Source organism: Vidua macroura, chromosome 2 (assembly GCF_024509145.1).
Source record: "Vidua macroura isolate BioBank_ID:100142 chromosome 2, ASM2450914v1, whole genome shotgun sequence".
NCBI classification, from domain to species: domain Eukaryota; kingdom Metazoa; phylum Chordata; class Aves; order Passeriformes; family Viduidae; genus Vidua; species Vidua macroura.
The window spans coordinates 94,754,184-94,768,086 of record NC_071572.1 but is presented as its reverse complement, the minus strand read 5'-3'; the positions used below and the strand labels follow the sequence as shown (position 1 = coordinate 94,768,086).

Sequence of the window (13,903 nt, the reverse complement as noted above, 5' to 3'; positions counted from 1 at the left end):
CCGCACTTCCTTCCTTCCTTCCTTTCTTCTCTTTCTTCCTTCTACCTTTCCTGTTGCCTCTACTCCATACTTCTCTGTTGTCCAGAACATCTTACTCCTCTCTGGTTCCCAGTGAAATGGGCAAATGACTCTGCAAGATCTCTAAACCCATGCATAATACTTCTTCTCCACCCCTGCAATCAAAACAAATTCTTGCTTTTCTTTCTGCTGGTTAATGGACATGTCATGGTCTATCACACATGGGTTATGTCTTCTTGACTGGCTGGGGATTAGCCACCTTTCTGGGTAATAACAAGTAGGGTTTAAAAAGTGAGAACCAAAAGCTGAAATTCCAGATTCCTGGTTTTTATATTCCCAGATGACAACTTGCAACCACTTCTGAGAACTGGAAAGGGACTTAGACTCTATGACTTGGGGGCACAGTTTATAAAACCATGAAATTCTTGTGCCTGGACAGAGTATTTCCTTAATGCCTTTTCCTTAACAGACTAAATGCTTGGATGTGAGTACATTCTGGAGTCTTTTTTGCAAATAAGAGACAAAGAAATTTCCATTGTCAGAAATGGAGCTAAACGTGGAAGTGCTAGAACATATTCATCAGGTTCAGCTGTCCAAGGGAGATAAAATGATACCCATTTTTAAAGTTGAAAAGAAGTCATTGTGGGCAACAAAAATAATTACTGCTTCCCACATTAATTATCATATGTTTCTGAAAACAACAAAGCAATCTATAACATTCCCAAATGAGAATACAGATGTAGGATCCAGTATGGGTTTGTAAAAAGAAAAAAGAAGCTGCTTTTGCACAGAAAAACAGGAAGAGATAAAACTTATCTTGGCTTTCCAAACTAATATTCCAGAGATATTCCAAACAGAGATGAAAAATGTGAGAAATCAGTGTGGGAAGGAAAATTTGGTCATAGAACATAAACTTCATAAAAGATCCAAAGACACATAAATTGAACTTGCCAGTTTTCATAATAAAGAGAAGCTAATAATAGGTTGCCCAAAGGATTTTACTAGGGCATGTATCATTTAAAGCTTCATTATCTTGACAAGTGAGTGAACAGATGGCAAAATCTGTAGCAAATTCAAGATTTCCTAGGGTCCTGAGGATTAGAAAGTTTTCTGAAAACCAAATTCAAATCACCAAAACAAGGTGATTTGACAACCTCAGTGAAGATGGGATTTCAATTTACCTAAGTGTGAGGTAATGTTCAGGAATGATTTGAAGTGTTCACTGATACAGCATACTTAAGGAAGTGTTACCAGCTCAGAAAAATATCTAGGCAGCATTATGGACAGCTTAATTAAAACTGCTCAGTGAAAACAGCTGTTCAATTTGCAGCACTAGTTGTGAGAGCAAATAAAACACTGATTTATAAGAACTATAAAAACCAGCATTGATATTATTATAATGCAATCATGTAAATTCAGGGAACTATATTACAGTGATGCCCAGCATCATCAACATTACAAAACTACCTACAAAAAGAAACATTCAGAGAAGTCAGTGAAGGATGGTAAGCAGGGAAGATACAATCATTTTATTTGCCCCATGAAGAAATGTGGCACTAAATTCCTATTCACCTTTAAGTCATAGGGATATCCAATGTATGCAAGATACAGAAGCAGCAGCACACTCTCTGTGCTGGAACCTTTTTCCCCAATTAATGAGGATCATCAAATCAGCAAGAAGTGGAGGGCTTTATGTTCATGTATTCTTAAGAAACATGGTGAGAGTACCCATACTAGATGAAATTTTCCAGTGAAGGATATGGCAATTTTTGCAATTACTTCATCAAATGAATAACTTCACCATCACTAGTGTTTAGTCTAAATTGTGGTGTTGGTTTGTTGGGTTTTTTTTAAGAATGATTAGAGAACTTCTTTTAGGAATGGAGCTTGTCCCTGGTGATTATTGAAAAGACCCTAAGTTTCAGTGATTCTGCATTAAATGGGTAATTTATACTTGTGCAAAGCAAAGTAAGCCTATTGCTACTTTCTAGTAGTACGTACAACCTATTTTGCTATTATCTTGCCCAGCTATAAAAGATAAGCTATAGAACAGGAAAGAGGTGGATAAACCCAAATCTACTTAAGTCCTAAAAAAGGATAAAGTTTCCCACATGAAACAGTCTTCTTTATGACTTGACTGGCAGCAGTGAAGTACTTTAAATCATTTCAAAACCATTTAGCAAAATTTCAGAATAGAAATAGGGAATAACCTCATACTGGACTCATATTCCAGTATGAGTCAGATGTAGACTAGATTTTGGTTTTCATATTTACTTCTGACACTTTTTTTTTTCCCTTTAGCATTGACAGTCACATATTTTTTAAGGCCTGAACTCTCAAAGTATGTATCTGATAACTTTGATCAAACCAAGGATTACTTAATGTAAATGTTCTCTGTCAGGTAAATTAACTGATCTTCTGTCTCAAAAGCTACCACTCTGGTAAGATCCTGCTGAGTTATAATCCCTTTAGCACCTCTTCTCCAAGCAATTTGCATGGGTTTTTGTAATGTAAATGAGTCAAAAATATTCCCTGAAATGTAGAACAATCTCAGGTAATTACTGCTGAACAGATTTGTGTCAGCCCAAAATGACAAAAAGGTGTAGGAATGAATCTGCCTGACAGTAGTGTAAGTAAACAAGATGAGCAACAGCTGTACCCACAGCACTGTAAAGGTGTTCCGACATCTTCTGTAGGTGCTGATTTCACTAGAAGTCATTGCAATACTGAAAAAAATAATTTTGAAACCAGCAATACATACAAGCAAAGTCACAACCTTTTCTTGCCTCCTGGAACAGTTCTGAATGCATATCTCCTTCATTTGCATGGCACTTAAAATAAGTCAAGGAGAAATGTCTTGGTGGAATCTCAAAAATTGTCTGTTAATAAGAGGGGGATTGGGTCAGCTGAATACAGTGTTTCAGGGGAGCTGAAGCCTGCTCTGTTCTTTCTGCAATCAACTTTTCAAATAATTATAAATAAAAAAGATGGTGCTTTCTGGCAGGCAAGTGGTGGCACACTCAGTAGAGAGTTGTGGCTGTGATCCCTGTCATCAAATTGGTCACATCAGTCTACACAGCAGCAGTTGATGGGGAAACATCTCCTCAAGCTCTCTCTACCTTTGGAATGCTTGGCCAGCTGCAGAGCAGTCCCTGCTACTACCTTTCTTGGTAATTAAGTTGCTTTACAACATACTGTTTTCAATCCAAAAGAGAAAAGAAAAATATATTTTCTAGCTTTCTTCCACAGTCTTTGATGTTACTATTTATATAATAGTAATATAATGTCACTATTAAAATTCAGTTATGTGAAAAGCACATGAGTGCATAACTTAGATTTTTTGCCTCTTGCATGCAGAAATTGGAGCCTATTTGGAAGACTACAAAAAGTTGTGCTTTAATTTCTCACAGGTGAATTCTTTTTCATAGACTGTAATTCTCCAGCACCACATCACTGCTCCTATGAAGTCTGCTGCCTACTATGCAGTGACACCTTATGGCTTACCTCTCTGAGGATATGTAGTATAGTCCACATAAAAATATAACACAGTTTTGTTCCTAACATAATAAATCACAAATGAAACAATGCCATTATGCAAACCCCTTTATATGCAGTAGGCAGGAAGAGTACAAGCAAACAAAACTAAGGTGAAGGAGTTACAAGTATTTTTTAGACTTGCAATTCACGCTATGCTTTTTGCCTACCTGATTATATGAAGCCATTACTGAAGCATTACTGGACATCATTTGGTAACTTTTTTCCCCAAAGCTTTCTGTAATGGTTTCAAGGGCAGTACTACAAGCCTCTTTGTGTTTCACCCAAAAATAGTAAAACCCCCAGCAATTCAAAGTAAACTCTTCTCTGCATAACTCTAAAAACTGAAACTGCAGTTGTTACTGCTGACTTGTTAATATAACACAGACATGGACATTTCCTGGTTACTATAAACACTGAAATGCTTTTGGAGTTAATGGAATACAGGTGCTGCCTGACACTACCAAAACCTTCACACAGAAACAGGGACATGTTCGGACAGAAAGAGCTCCAGATCCACCTAGTCCAGCCCCTTCTTCACAGCATGAATATCCTGCTTCTCAGTGGGAATACCCATATATGTTAAATGTCATGAAACAGGCATTCTTCCTAAGCTTAAGCTCCTTTATACTCCCAGGAATGGCCGTACCACTCAGCCTGCTGGAACAGAGAGTTCTGTAATGCCAGAGCTGGGTGATGGAGTGGGCTTAGGCAGGCTCAGAGCCGGCTGGGAAACCTTCCCAATGGAGCTGTGGGAAATGATGCTTACAATCGAATTGTCACCAGCCTTCACTTCAAATGAGACTCAGACAATACTGTGGACAGACAATTAGCCCTTCTTTATTGAGGAATCAAGAAGAAATTTTAAATCAGCTTTAGTGATTCAAGATCCTGTAGAACAGTTTAGGTTAATAGGGATTGGCTTGGGCCCCAGCCAAATTTTGATTCTGGTCATTATAATCTTCCTACCTGAAATTCTATACCCTATTGCAACTGGCCACAACACTCTTTATTTACTGGCCAAAAACATGAGTGCCATTGCTTTTTAATTCTATCAAATGTATATATTTAAAATCTGTTAAATAAGTTAAAATAGTTGCTGTGTGGCCAGTGATGAAAGTTGCAATATATTGATACTTGGCAATATGCTGCCATCAGTCAGTAGTCTGATTACTCAAAAGGTGTGTGTGCAGAGAAGTATTTGCGTATCTGAAAAAAAGTTCTTACTCTTACAAGTAAATTCGTTTGGGGAACAATTTGCTTGCATTGTTGTTAGAACCTGCTGTCAAGATTGATCATGTTTTCCTGTGCAATCCAGGAAAGTTATAAAAAAAAAGAGAAAAAGCTCCCAGGTCTCTAAACCAATATCCTGCTATGGTGTGTGCTAAATTGCCATTGACTGCTGCAAGGCAAGGCTTTTTTACACAAATGTTCCAATTATTTCTACTGTGATGGTAATAACAGTTGGAAGTTTAAAAAAAAAATTAAAAATTGTGGTTTAGACAAGGTCCCAATACAATAAATATTAAGGAAATGAACACTTTGAGAGCAAAGAAAGATGTAGTTTAAAACAATGTATTTTTGTGACTGAAGCAGAGGGGGAAAATCAGACACCAGAAGCTGAAATGAGAAGAACAGGGGTAATGTTCTGTGCTGAGACATTTTGTGTTTCAACATAGCTGCTCACTTATTCAAGGGTATTCATCACTTCAAAATTTCAAGCTCAGCTCCAGTAAAAAACCAATATATCTACACATATAAAATGTAGTGCACTTTCCCAGTTGCTTAATCATTGAAGCATTGGCTATTTCTATAGAGACTGGCTTTGCTCAGCATAAGACTTCATATTTTCAATGTAATATATTTTAAAGATGTCCACAGAGCATCTTACGAAAGGAAGTGAAAGTTTATTGGCACTTGGTTTGTTTTGTCCGTTTTTGTCCATTCTCCTTGTCTGTTATCTGAGAAATGTGCAAGGAATCTTGTGGCTGCAATTCTTCAGAATTTCAGCTGAAGCATCAGCTTTGCTGTTTACTGTTCCCTAGAAGTGCCTTGTTTACTCAGAGGGCAATCCATCCACTCATCATTTGTACCACAGCTGCCTCCCTGTTCCCTTCTCCACCATTCTCATATAACAGAGCAACCTCCTGCCTGTCACACAGGACCTTCACCTGTAGTTTATAATGTCCTGTGACAATTTAGGCTGTGTTAGTACAAGCGACTGGAGAGGTAGAGGGGTTATTAAAAAATAACCTGCAAGAGCTAGATATAAGCAGAATGAAAGATGGAGAGAAAAGTGCACATTAAAGCTGGCCAGAGTGTGAAAATCCTGCCATGTTAAACCCAAGAAAATAACAGCTATTTTCCAGAAAAATGTATGATTTTTCTAATTTTTATTCGTTAAGAAACAATGGATTTTGTCAGAAGGAGATTTCCAGGTGAAATTTTTGATTGTTGTAGAAAAAAAATTCATCCCACATTTACCATTTCACTTTTGTTCTCATTTACTCTGTCTTGATAGACACAATCTGGTCTACTGCATTGCATCCCAAATGCAAATACCCTGGCAGTTCTCTGCTATAACTGCTTATTGCAGCTCATCCTGCCTTGATGGTGCATCAAGCAGAGGCTACTTGACTGAAGTCTGAAGGCCCTTCCCTTGCCTCATCTATCTATTCAATATTAAAAGTTTTCTTCCCACAGCCTGGTTGTGTACAGGATCCCAGCTTTTGCTGTCTACTCATTATGTTTTCAAATACACATTTGCGAGGTTTTGTTAAAAATGCCCCTCGTTCTTGAAAGTTGGTCCTCTGAATATATAAAGATACCACATTAACCTCCAAGAGACTCTCTTGCTGACTCACTTTGCATCAGTGCTTCCAGACGCTAATTCTGGTGTGCCAGAAGTACACCAGCAGTTACTACTCTGGCCAGTACTGTTCTACTGCTCTCTCATACTCCACCCTTCCTACCCCAATCACGACTTCTCTCCATTGGTGTCCTGTTTTATATTTAGTTTGTAATCTCCTGAGGGCAAAGATTGTACTTCAGCTCCATCCAGTTTTTGATTCCAAGCACTTTGAAAACACAGTTTGTAATTAATAATAACAACAATAAAGTACCAACCATTGTATGAATAGAATTAAATTAATTTAATTAATTTCCCCCATGCCGTCTATGTCTGTTCTAGCAAGGAAGAGGGAGCACAGTCAAACAGCAGACACTTTGTTACTGTAGTCTGTATCTGAGCATACTTAGAGTCTTTTCACAGTGAATACTGCAAGAAGTTCCATTTATTTCAGCATTAATCACTGTGAACAAAAGTGAAAGAATTTGGCCCCTACTAATGAAAGCCAGCAGTGCTCTGCTGTTGGCAAAGTGTAGAGCAATCCTTTCCCAGAGTTTCAGAAAGCTAAAATGAAGTAGGATGAACATATACATACCAATCTCTTGATAAACCAGAAAAGAGGGAAACTAATTTATAGTTTATTCTCATTAAAGCTACCTTAAAATATTGATAATTTGTATATGTAAATAAAAAACAAGGTGAGAGTGCCAGGGCACAAGCTAGAACATTTTGTCCTCATTCACAATGATTCTTATTTTTCTCTATACAAAATATTTATTTGTTTACTTGGATGTCAAAGAGGACACCTACTCATATGCCCTTGGTGCTTGTCACATAACTTCAACCACAGAATTAGTATGAAATTCACTGGAGTCTGCTGTTAGGAAAACAAGGAATGGAAAACCTCAAATCTTTTCTTCCCTTCCATTGGTAACCCAGACTTACAATATCCCACTCAGACCATTTAAGCTGTGATAGAAAACAAATTCCAGAGCTCTAGAATCCCCAAAGAGATAAAAAGCACTGCCAAAGTTATAAATGTTACTTGATGTGTTTATATCTAGGATGTCTGGGCTACTATTTGAAAGTACAAAAGCACAGCGACATCATTTTGAGTATAGTAAATTTCAAGAAGCTTCATTACAGTCAGTTCCTGAAGAATGAAATTAATTATAAAATTTGGCATTGCACTGATTAGCATCATACTGCATCATTGATCTTGTAGATCCTGTTATTTCCTCTTTTGCTTTAGTATTACTTTCTAAGGGATACTAGGGTAAGAGCCTGTGTCCTCTAAACAGCAGATAGTAACCAAGGATGCACTCTTCCCACATTTTCCTCCACAAGACATGTCTTTTGTTCTTCTACAAGTAGGCAAATATTGTGCGATTAGATTAAAGTAACAAAAAATCCTGACTCATGATAATTAAAGACAAGAGGATGGAAAGGAAAGAAATTGTACTTTTATCATAGTCTTTCAGTAGTTTACAAATAGCAAACCAATGTGTAGTCATGTTTCTCTTTCCTTTGGTCAGATTCTCTTCTTACCAGGTGCATTGGAGTTTGTACAGTTACTTTACTAGGACTACATCAGGCTTCATAATGGAATCTGTAACAAATTAAAAGCACACTGCTAATTAGAGGCCAGAATACTACGCAGTGTCAATTAACTTGGCGTTTAATTACCATGGTGATTGGAAGAAATTATAAATTGCTAAATATATCATTAGTGTATCAGACTTGTGTGCCACAATGGCACCAGAGTATGGGTATAACTAGTATAGACTTTTCCCCAACATTTTACATGCCTGCAAGATTTAAAGACAGTACTTTTATTCCTGCCAATATTGTGTTATCAATGAGCAAAGACAAATATAATAGTTCAGCTACTTTTAAGGCAGCTGGGAACATCCTCCTTTCTCTTCATCATATACAGTGGTTTCATTGCAATTATTCTGAAAAGAACCATTTTGGCAAGACTAGTATCAAGCAGAAAAACTGCATATTCTGTGGAAAATGTGCTTTCCTTTTCTTTCCCCCAGAAATGTTAGCCATCTTATGCTGGATGTCAGAATGTTTCAAGCAGGAAACACGAGTACTGATCAGCTTAACCAACATATACAAAATGTGTGAGAGACCAGAATTTTACCATCTTGTCAGGTTTTCTAACATTCTAAAAGGAAATGAAGCATCTTTGACCTATGAATGATTCCTAACACGTACCCTCCTTCAAGCAAATTGTGCAGAGTAGCTCTTACTGTAACTGCTACTATGAGGTGTAATACATCAAAAATATTCGTGATGGTAATTAGACTTCTGAGCACCTAACTATGATTAAAAGCATAAAATAGGAATAGGCCAGTTGCTGCATGAGATGTGTTCTCATTACTCAGTAGCACTGTTTTCTTTGGGGAGAAAACTACAATATCTGATCTTGCCTCTGGATTTAGTTTTCCACAGTAAAGTACCTGAAATTAGTAAGATTTTTGTCAGTGCCTGCCACAGAGTTTGGTCTAGGCTTGCCAGTTCAGTTCTGTTGCTGATTATGAAATACAGCCATATCACTGCAGTTTATCTTAGTAACTTGTGGTGAGATAACATGGGATTAGCAGTTGCTACTATCTAGTTACTAATTAGCTGCTTTCAGTAAACCTGGAAGTCTAGGGATATTTTTGATAAAGCAAGATCTTCAAAAATGCTACAGAAGGGAAGATAATATCTTTTGTTCTATTGCTACATTCAAAAATGCTACAGAAGGGAAGATAATATCTTTTGTTCTATTGCTACATTCTGGCCATCGCAGACAGCAGCTGAAGAAAGGGATATCTATCTTCCAGACAGGCAGGGCACGCTAAGTTGGTGCATCCAAGTGTGGCTGCCAGAAGAGTGCTGCTGAAGGTTGCAGTACTGGCTGATGTGGGCTGGTGTTTGTGGGTGGTGACACAGCAGTATGATACAAAACCTTCAAAACTGAGTTTATTATTTCACCTTTATACTGTGTGTCATGGCTCATCTTTATAGGGCAGCTGCGTATGGTATCAGGAATTAATTTCTCATCTCTGCCTGGTTCATAACTGATAAAAGCCTGTGGCAGTAAACAGGCATAGTAGGTCTTATGTAGTGGTAATGGCTGTGTTGGTGAGAGATTAAATAAAGAGAGGCAGAGGTCAGAGGCAGATTTACTGGGCAGAGGAGCTGATTGTAGGAACCATAATCCTCTCTTCTCCCATTAACATCAGCAGGTGTTTGCTCTGGGTCATGGGATGTGGGAGTATTTACATAATTATGCTGTCTCCCTTCCAGATCTTGAATGCATCCATCCCTGGAAGGCATCCCTTTTCTCAAAAAGTGTTTGTCCAGTCATTTGAAGGACACTGGAATTGCAGGCAGAGGAGTGACATACAACATCTGCACTAGTTCTGGACAAGCACATCGTCTCCACTGTATCAGCTAAAGTAGAGTAGTTTAAGACGAACCTTTTTAGATAAACCTTTCAAGAACAGGGACAAAGGAAAACAAATTCACACCACAAAGTAAGCAGAAGACATTGTTAAAACAGTGGTAAGATGGAATACATCTGTCTGTTTGCTTTTAGCTTCTGACATTGCAGTTACAGTTTAAATCTAAACAAGATGGGGATATCGATAATGTTTAACATGGCTGCTTTACCTGGGCATGCAGCCCTTTCAGAGTAGGGCACTCACTTGCAGGAACATCAGCCTCTGCTTTGCACATCACAAATACTCTGCCAAAAGAGCAAGCAGTAAGTAAGTGATTGTAACTAAATTTAATTAAGCCGCTGTTGTCCTTCTCAGCTGTCAGGCTCTCTGCTGGAGGAACATCCAGGATAGGGAATGGGACACTGTTAAAAAATATTTCCCAGAGCACAGAACAAGCAGAGACACAAAATGGCTTTCCTAAATGGGATAAGGGCCCTGCTATTACTTTCTGGCTACCCTACGGCTGAATAAATCAGGATTCATTTTAGTCTGTAAAGTGTGCAAAAAGTGTCTGCCAGGCTTTAATTTTGAAACTTTTTCAAAAGCGCAAGAGCTTGTAAAAGAAGAAGTCATGCAGGGGGAAGGAGGTGGGGAGTAAGTGGGTGGAAAGCAGAGAAAGTGGGAAAGAAACAGGAGAGGCTGTGTTGCAAGGACTATGGCTTGATCTTAGGTGGAGAGTTGATGAACCTAGGCCTCTGAGAAAAAAAAAAAAACAACCGAATTTTCTTCCTGCAAAAGTTGAAGCATGGGCGAAGCACCTATTACAGCCTCCCGGGAAAAAGGCAGCCCGTTGCCAGCCAGGTTTTCTGTCACCCCGTGGCGGATGACCTCTCCCCGGAGAAGCGGACGCTGGCCGTTCGCAGCGCTGGGGCTGGGGTGGCGGCGGGCGGCTCCCGGTCGCTGTCCAGGGAGCGCAGAGGCGGCAGCGGGAGCTGACAGCAGGGCAGCCGCGGGGGCTTGGCCGGACAGTTCCCAAATAAGGGCCACGGGCACAAGCGGGGTCACGGAATTTAGGCGCGGGGTCCCGGGCCGTCGGTGGTGCCTGAGCCCGAGGGGCGCAGGGTCAGGGCAGGAGCCGGGCCGGAGCCCGCAGCACCTTCCCCGCCCCGCGGGGGCCGCGGGGGAGGGAAGGAGGGCGGAGAGCGGCGGGCGCGGGACGGGGTGCTGAGGAAGGGAGGGAAGGCTGGCGGCGGGAGCGCTGCCCCGGGGGCCGGGGCGGGCGGCGCTCAGGTGAAGGAAGGGCCGCTCGCCCGGGGCGGCGGTGACGCGGCTGCGGCGCGGCGGGGCTGCCCCGCGGCCCCATGTGGCCGCCGGCGCCCGTCCCCGGCGAGGAGAGCGGCCGCGGGCGCTGAGCGGGGCTGCCCGGGGCGGCATGCGGAGCCGCCGAGGATGAGCAGCCAGCGCCGCCCGGCCAAGGCGCAGCTCCGGAGGTCGCTGAGCGAGCAGCTGCGGGACTCCACCGCCAAAGCCTGGGACTTGCTGTGGAGGAATGTCCGGGAGCGGCGGCTCGCAGGTCAGTCCCCGCCGCGCCGCGGCCGCCGCTACCTGCCCGCGGCCGCCCGAGGGGACGCCCCCGGGGACGTCCCGGCCCCAGCGGCGCGGAGGGGTCCCGCTCCAGGGGCACGTCTGGGGGGCACCATCTCCGCTGCCGGAGCGGGGAGAACCCGCGGCTTCGGCCCGGCGGAACGGGGAGCTCCCGGCAGCAACGCGGTCGGCAGCGTCCGGGCGGGTCGGGCTGCGGGCAGGAGCCGGGCGCAGGCAGGTCGCAGCCCCCAGCCCCTGCAGGCAGCACCTGCCGGGTGCTGGCGGGCAGCGCGGGGATGCTCACACCGCAGTCGGGCTCGGGGCTAAGCCTCCCTGTCGCTCCGTGTCGGAGGCACCTTCTGAGCGTCTCTGAAATGAAGAGGGTTGGCTTTGACTCCGGGAAGCAGGCTCACCTGCTTCTCTGATCAGTTTTCTAAGTCTAACCAACCAGGTTGGTTCCTCATAGGGTTTGTATGCGAGAAGTATCACAACTCCCAAAGAAAAATGGTCTGTTTCATTTCAGGTGCTTCAGGTCACCTACCTGCTCTGGAAAACCAGCCTCCTGCAGCTTTTCCATCCCCAGGTGGGGACCAGAAGGACACAGAGCAGGGCAGGTGCTCCAGGAAGTCGGGTCTCATTTAGAGCACTGCTATTGCAGCAGCACAGTCACTTTATGCACATAAGCATACATCGACTGTTTATTTGTAAACTACTCTGTGAATTAGAAGATCTAGAAGGTACATGCAAGTGCAACGTAGAGTTATTATGCTAGAAAACAATACATCAAGATTTATGAGCAGGATCATGTATAATGAAGTCTAATTTAGAAAGATGGATTCCTCTGTCACATCCTACAGCATTATTAGGAGTTTGGTGACCTTGCTTAGGGCACTGTGACATGCTGGTATTGTATAATACAGAGGTAAATGATGCAGGTTTTCAGACTGTGTCTACAGCACATTAGTTCTTATGTACATATAATTAAAGTAGTAGATAAAAATTGCATGGTAGGTTTTTTTTTGAAAAATTAATCTAAACTGAGTAGCTTCAGTAATGAATTACTAAAACGACTAATTTTGTAATATTATGGTTAACCAAAATACTAAACTTTTAATGTTTTAATTTACTTTTAATTCCCTTGTTCCTCTATTGATAGCAGATGCCAGCAGACATTCAACAAGGATACTGTTAGCTATTTTTTTTTTCTTTTTTGGTCAAAGACAACTATTGCTTGATTGAGCAAAGAACCTGGGCAGGTTGCCATGATACTGTAGCCAACTTCTTAAAGCAACTGGGTATTAAAATTGACAGAGTCAAAACTTTTTATTTAAGGTGGATAGAATACTAATGTCCTGGGTTTATGCACTGCCATAATTTAAGTCTATGCCACTATTCATAATACTCTGTTGAGATGCTGATGCACTTGCCCTTTAATTAAATTACTTATCTGACGACATAATGAAACATGTACAAATATTTGTTGATGCCAGATATGTTCTCTTGTTCTGATGCTTTTCTGTCTCTGGCATTTTTGTCCTTGTTTTTATATTTGTTTGTTGTGCTGACCTGCATAGCTGCAGTGTATATTCATTGGCCTCTTCTTCCAGCTTTTTTTAATGAGAAGGCAGGAAAATTAAGCTGATCTAAATGTGTCAACTATTTGCTGGTTGACAGCCTAGCTTCTTCTCCGTTGCAATAGATCTGATCCCATCCAGGTAGATAATTGTACAAGTTTTGTCTTTTTCCTCAAAGTTGTCATTGTAGTTCAGTTCTGTAGTTGGCATTGTAGTTACCAGCAGTGTAGCTGGTAACTAATGTTCAAGAGCAATGCTCAAAGCGAAATGCAGTTTTAATCATTAGTGTGCTGTCATATTGCAACTATCAAGCCAAATAAAAACTTGTGATTAAAACCTCATCATGATGACAGCTTTGCAGACATTTACATAGTTACTGTTTTGGTTTGCTTTAGTCTTTTATCTATGTGTTAAGGATCAGGACACCAGTTGCCCAAGAGAGACCTATAAAGAAAGCAAGCACATTTTTGTAATTCATAAAAATTATATAATTGTTAAGGTTGGATGAGGTATTGGGAACTCTCTGGTATAGTCTCCAGCTCATAGCAGGATCAGCACTGGGAGCAGAGCAGGTTACTCAGAGCTTTCCCCAGTGCTCCTTGGGAAGAGTTTCTGACCTGACGTCCAGGCTGGAGCAGACGTCAGGACACTATTGGGCAGCAGGGATGTCAGCTGGAGAAAGGAGCTGAATCCTGGCTAGAGCAAGGAGAGAGCTGAACTTGGACTCAGCTGCTCCCAAAGAGGCAGAGAGCATGACTGGGTTGCTGTGGAAAGTAGGTTGTGCATAAAAAGACTGCTACAGTGTGCTCCTTCCTTCCCTCCCTCACCCTTTACAGCAGAGGTGATGAGCAGCAGCCTGGCTGCTAGCATGCTCCTGGACAGGGCTGCTCCGTACTGTGTCTTAT

General features: G+C 41.6%; 1 protein-coding gene across 2 annotated transcripts in view; it reads left to right on the top strand.

Annotated features, from left to right (window-relative positions):
* Positions 1-13,903, top strand: part of STARD13 (StAR related lipid transfer domain containing 13) — a 288,367-nt gene that overhangs the window by 134,684 nt on the left and 139,780 nt on the right. Inside the window, exon 1 of one of the 2 annotated variants that reach the window (XM_053969882.1) lies at positions 11,290-11,413. The exons of the other annotated variant lie outside the window; for it this stretch is intronic. Coding sequence (XP_053825857.1) covers positions 11,290-11,413 — 124 coding nt within the window. Of the gene's footprint in view, positions 1-11,289; positions 11,414-13,903 lie in introns of those variants that run through there. 2 annotated transcript variants of the gene reach the window in all.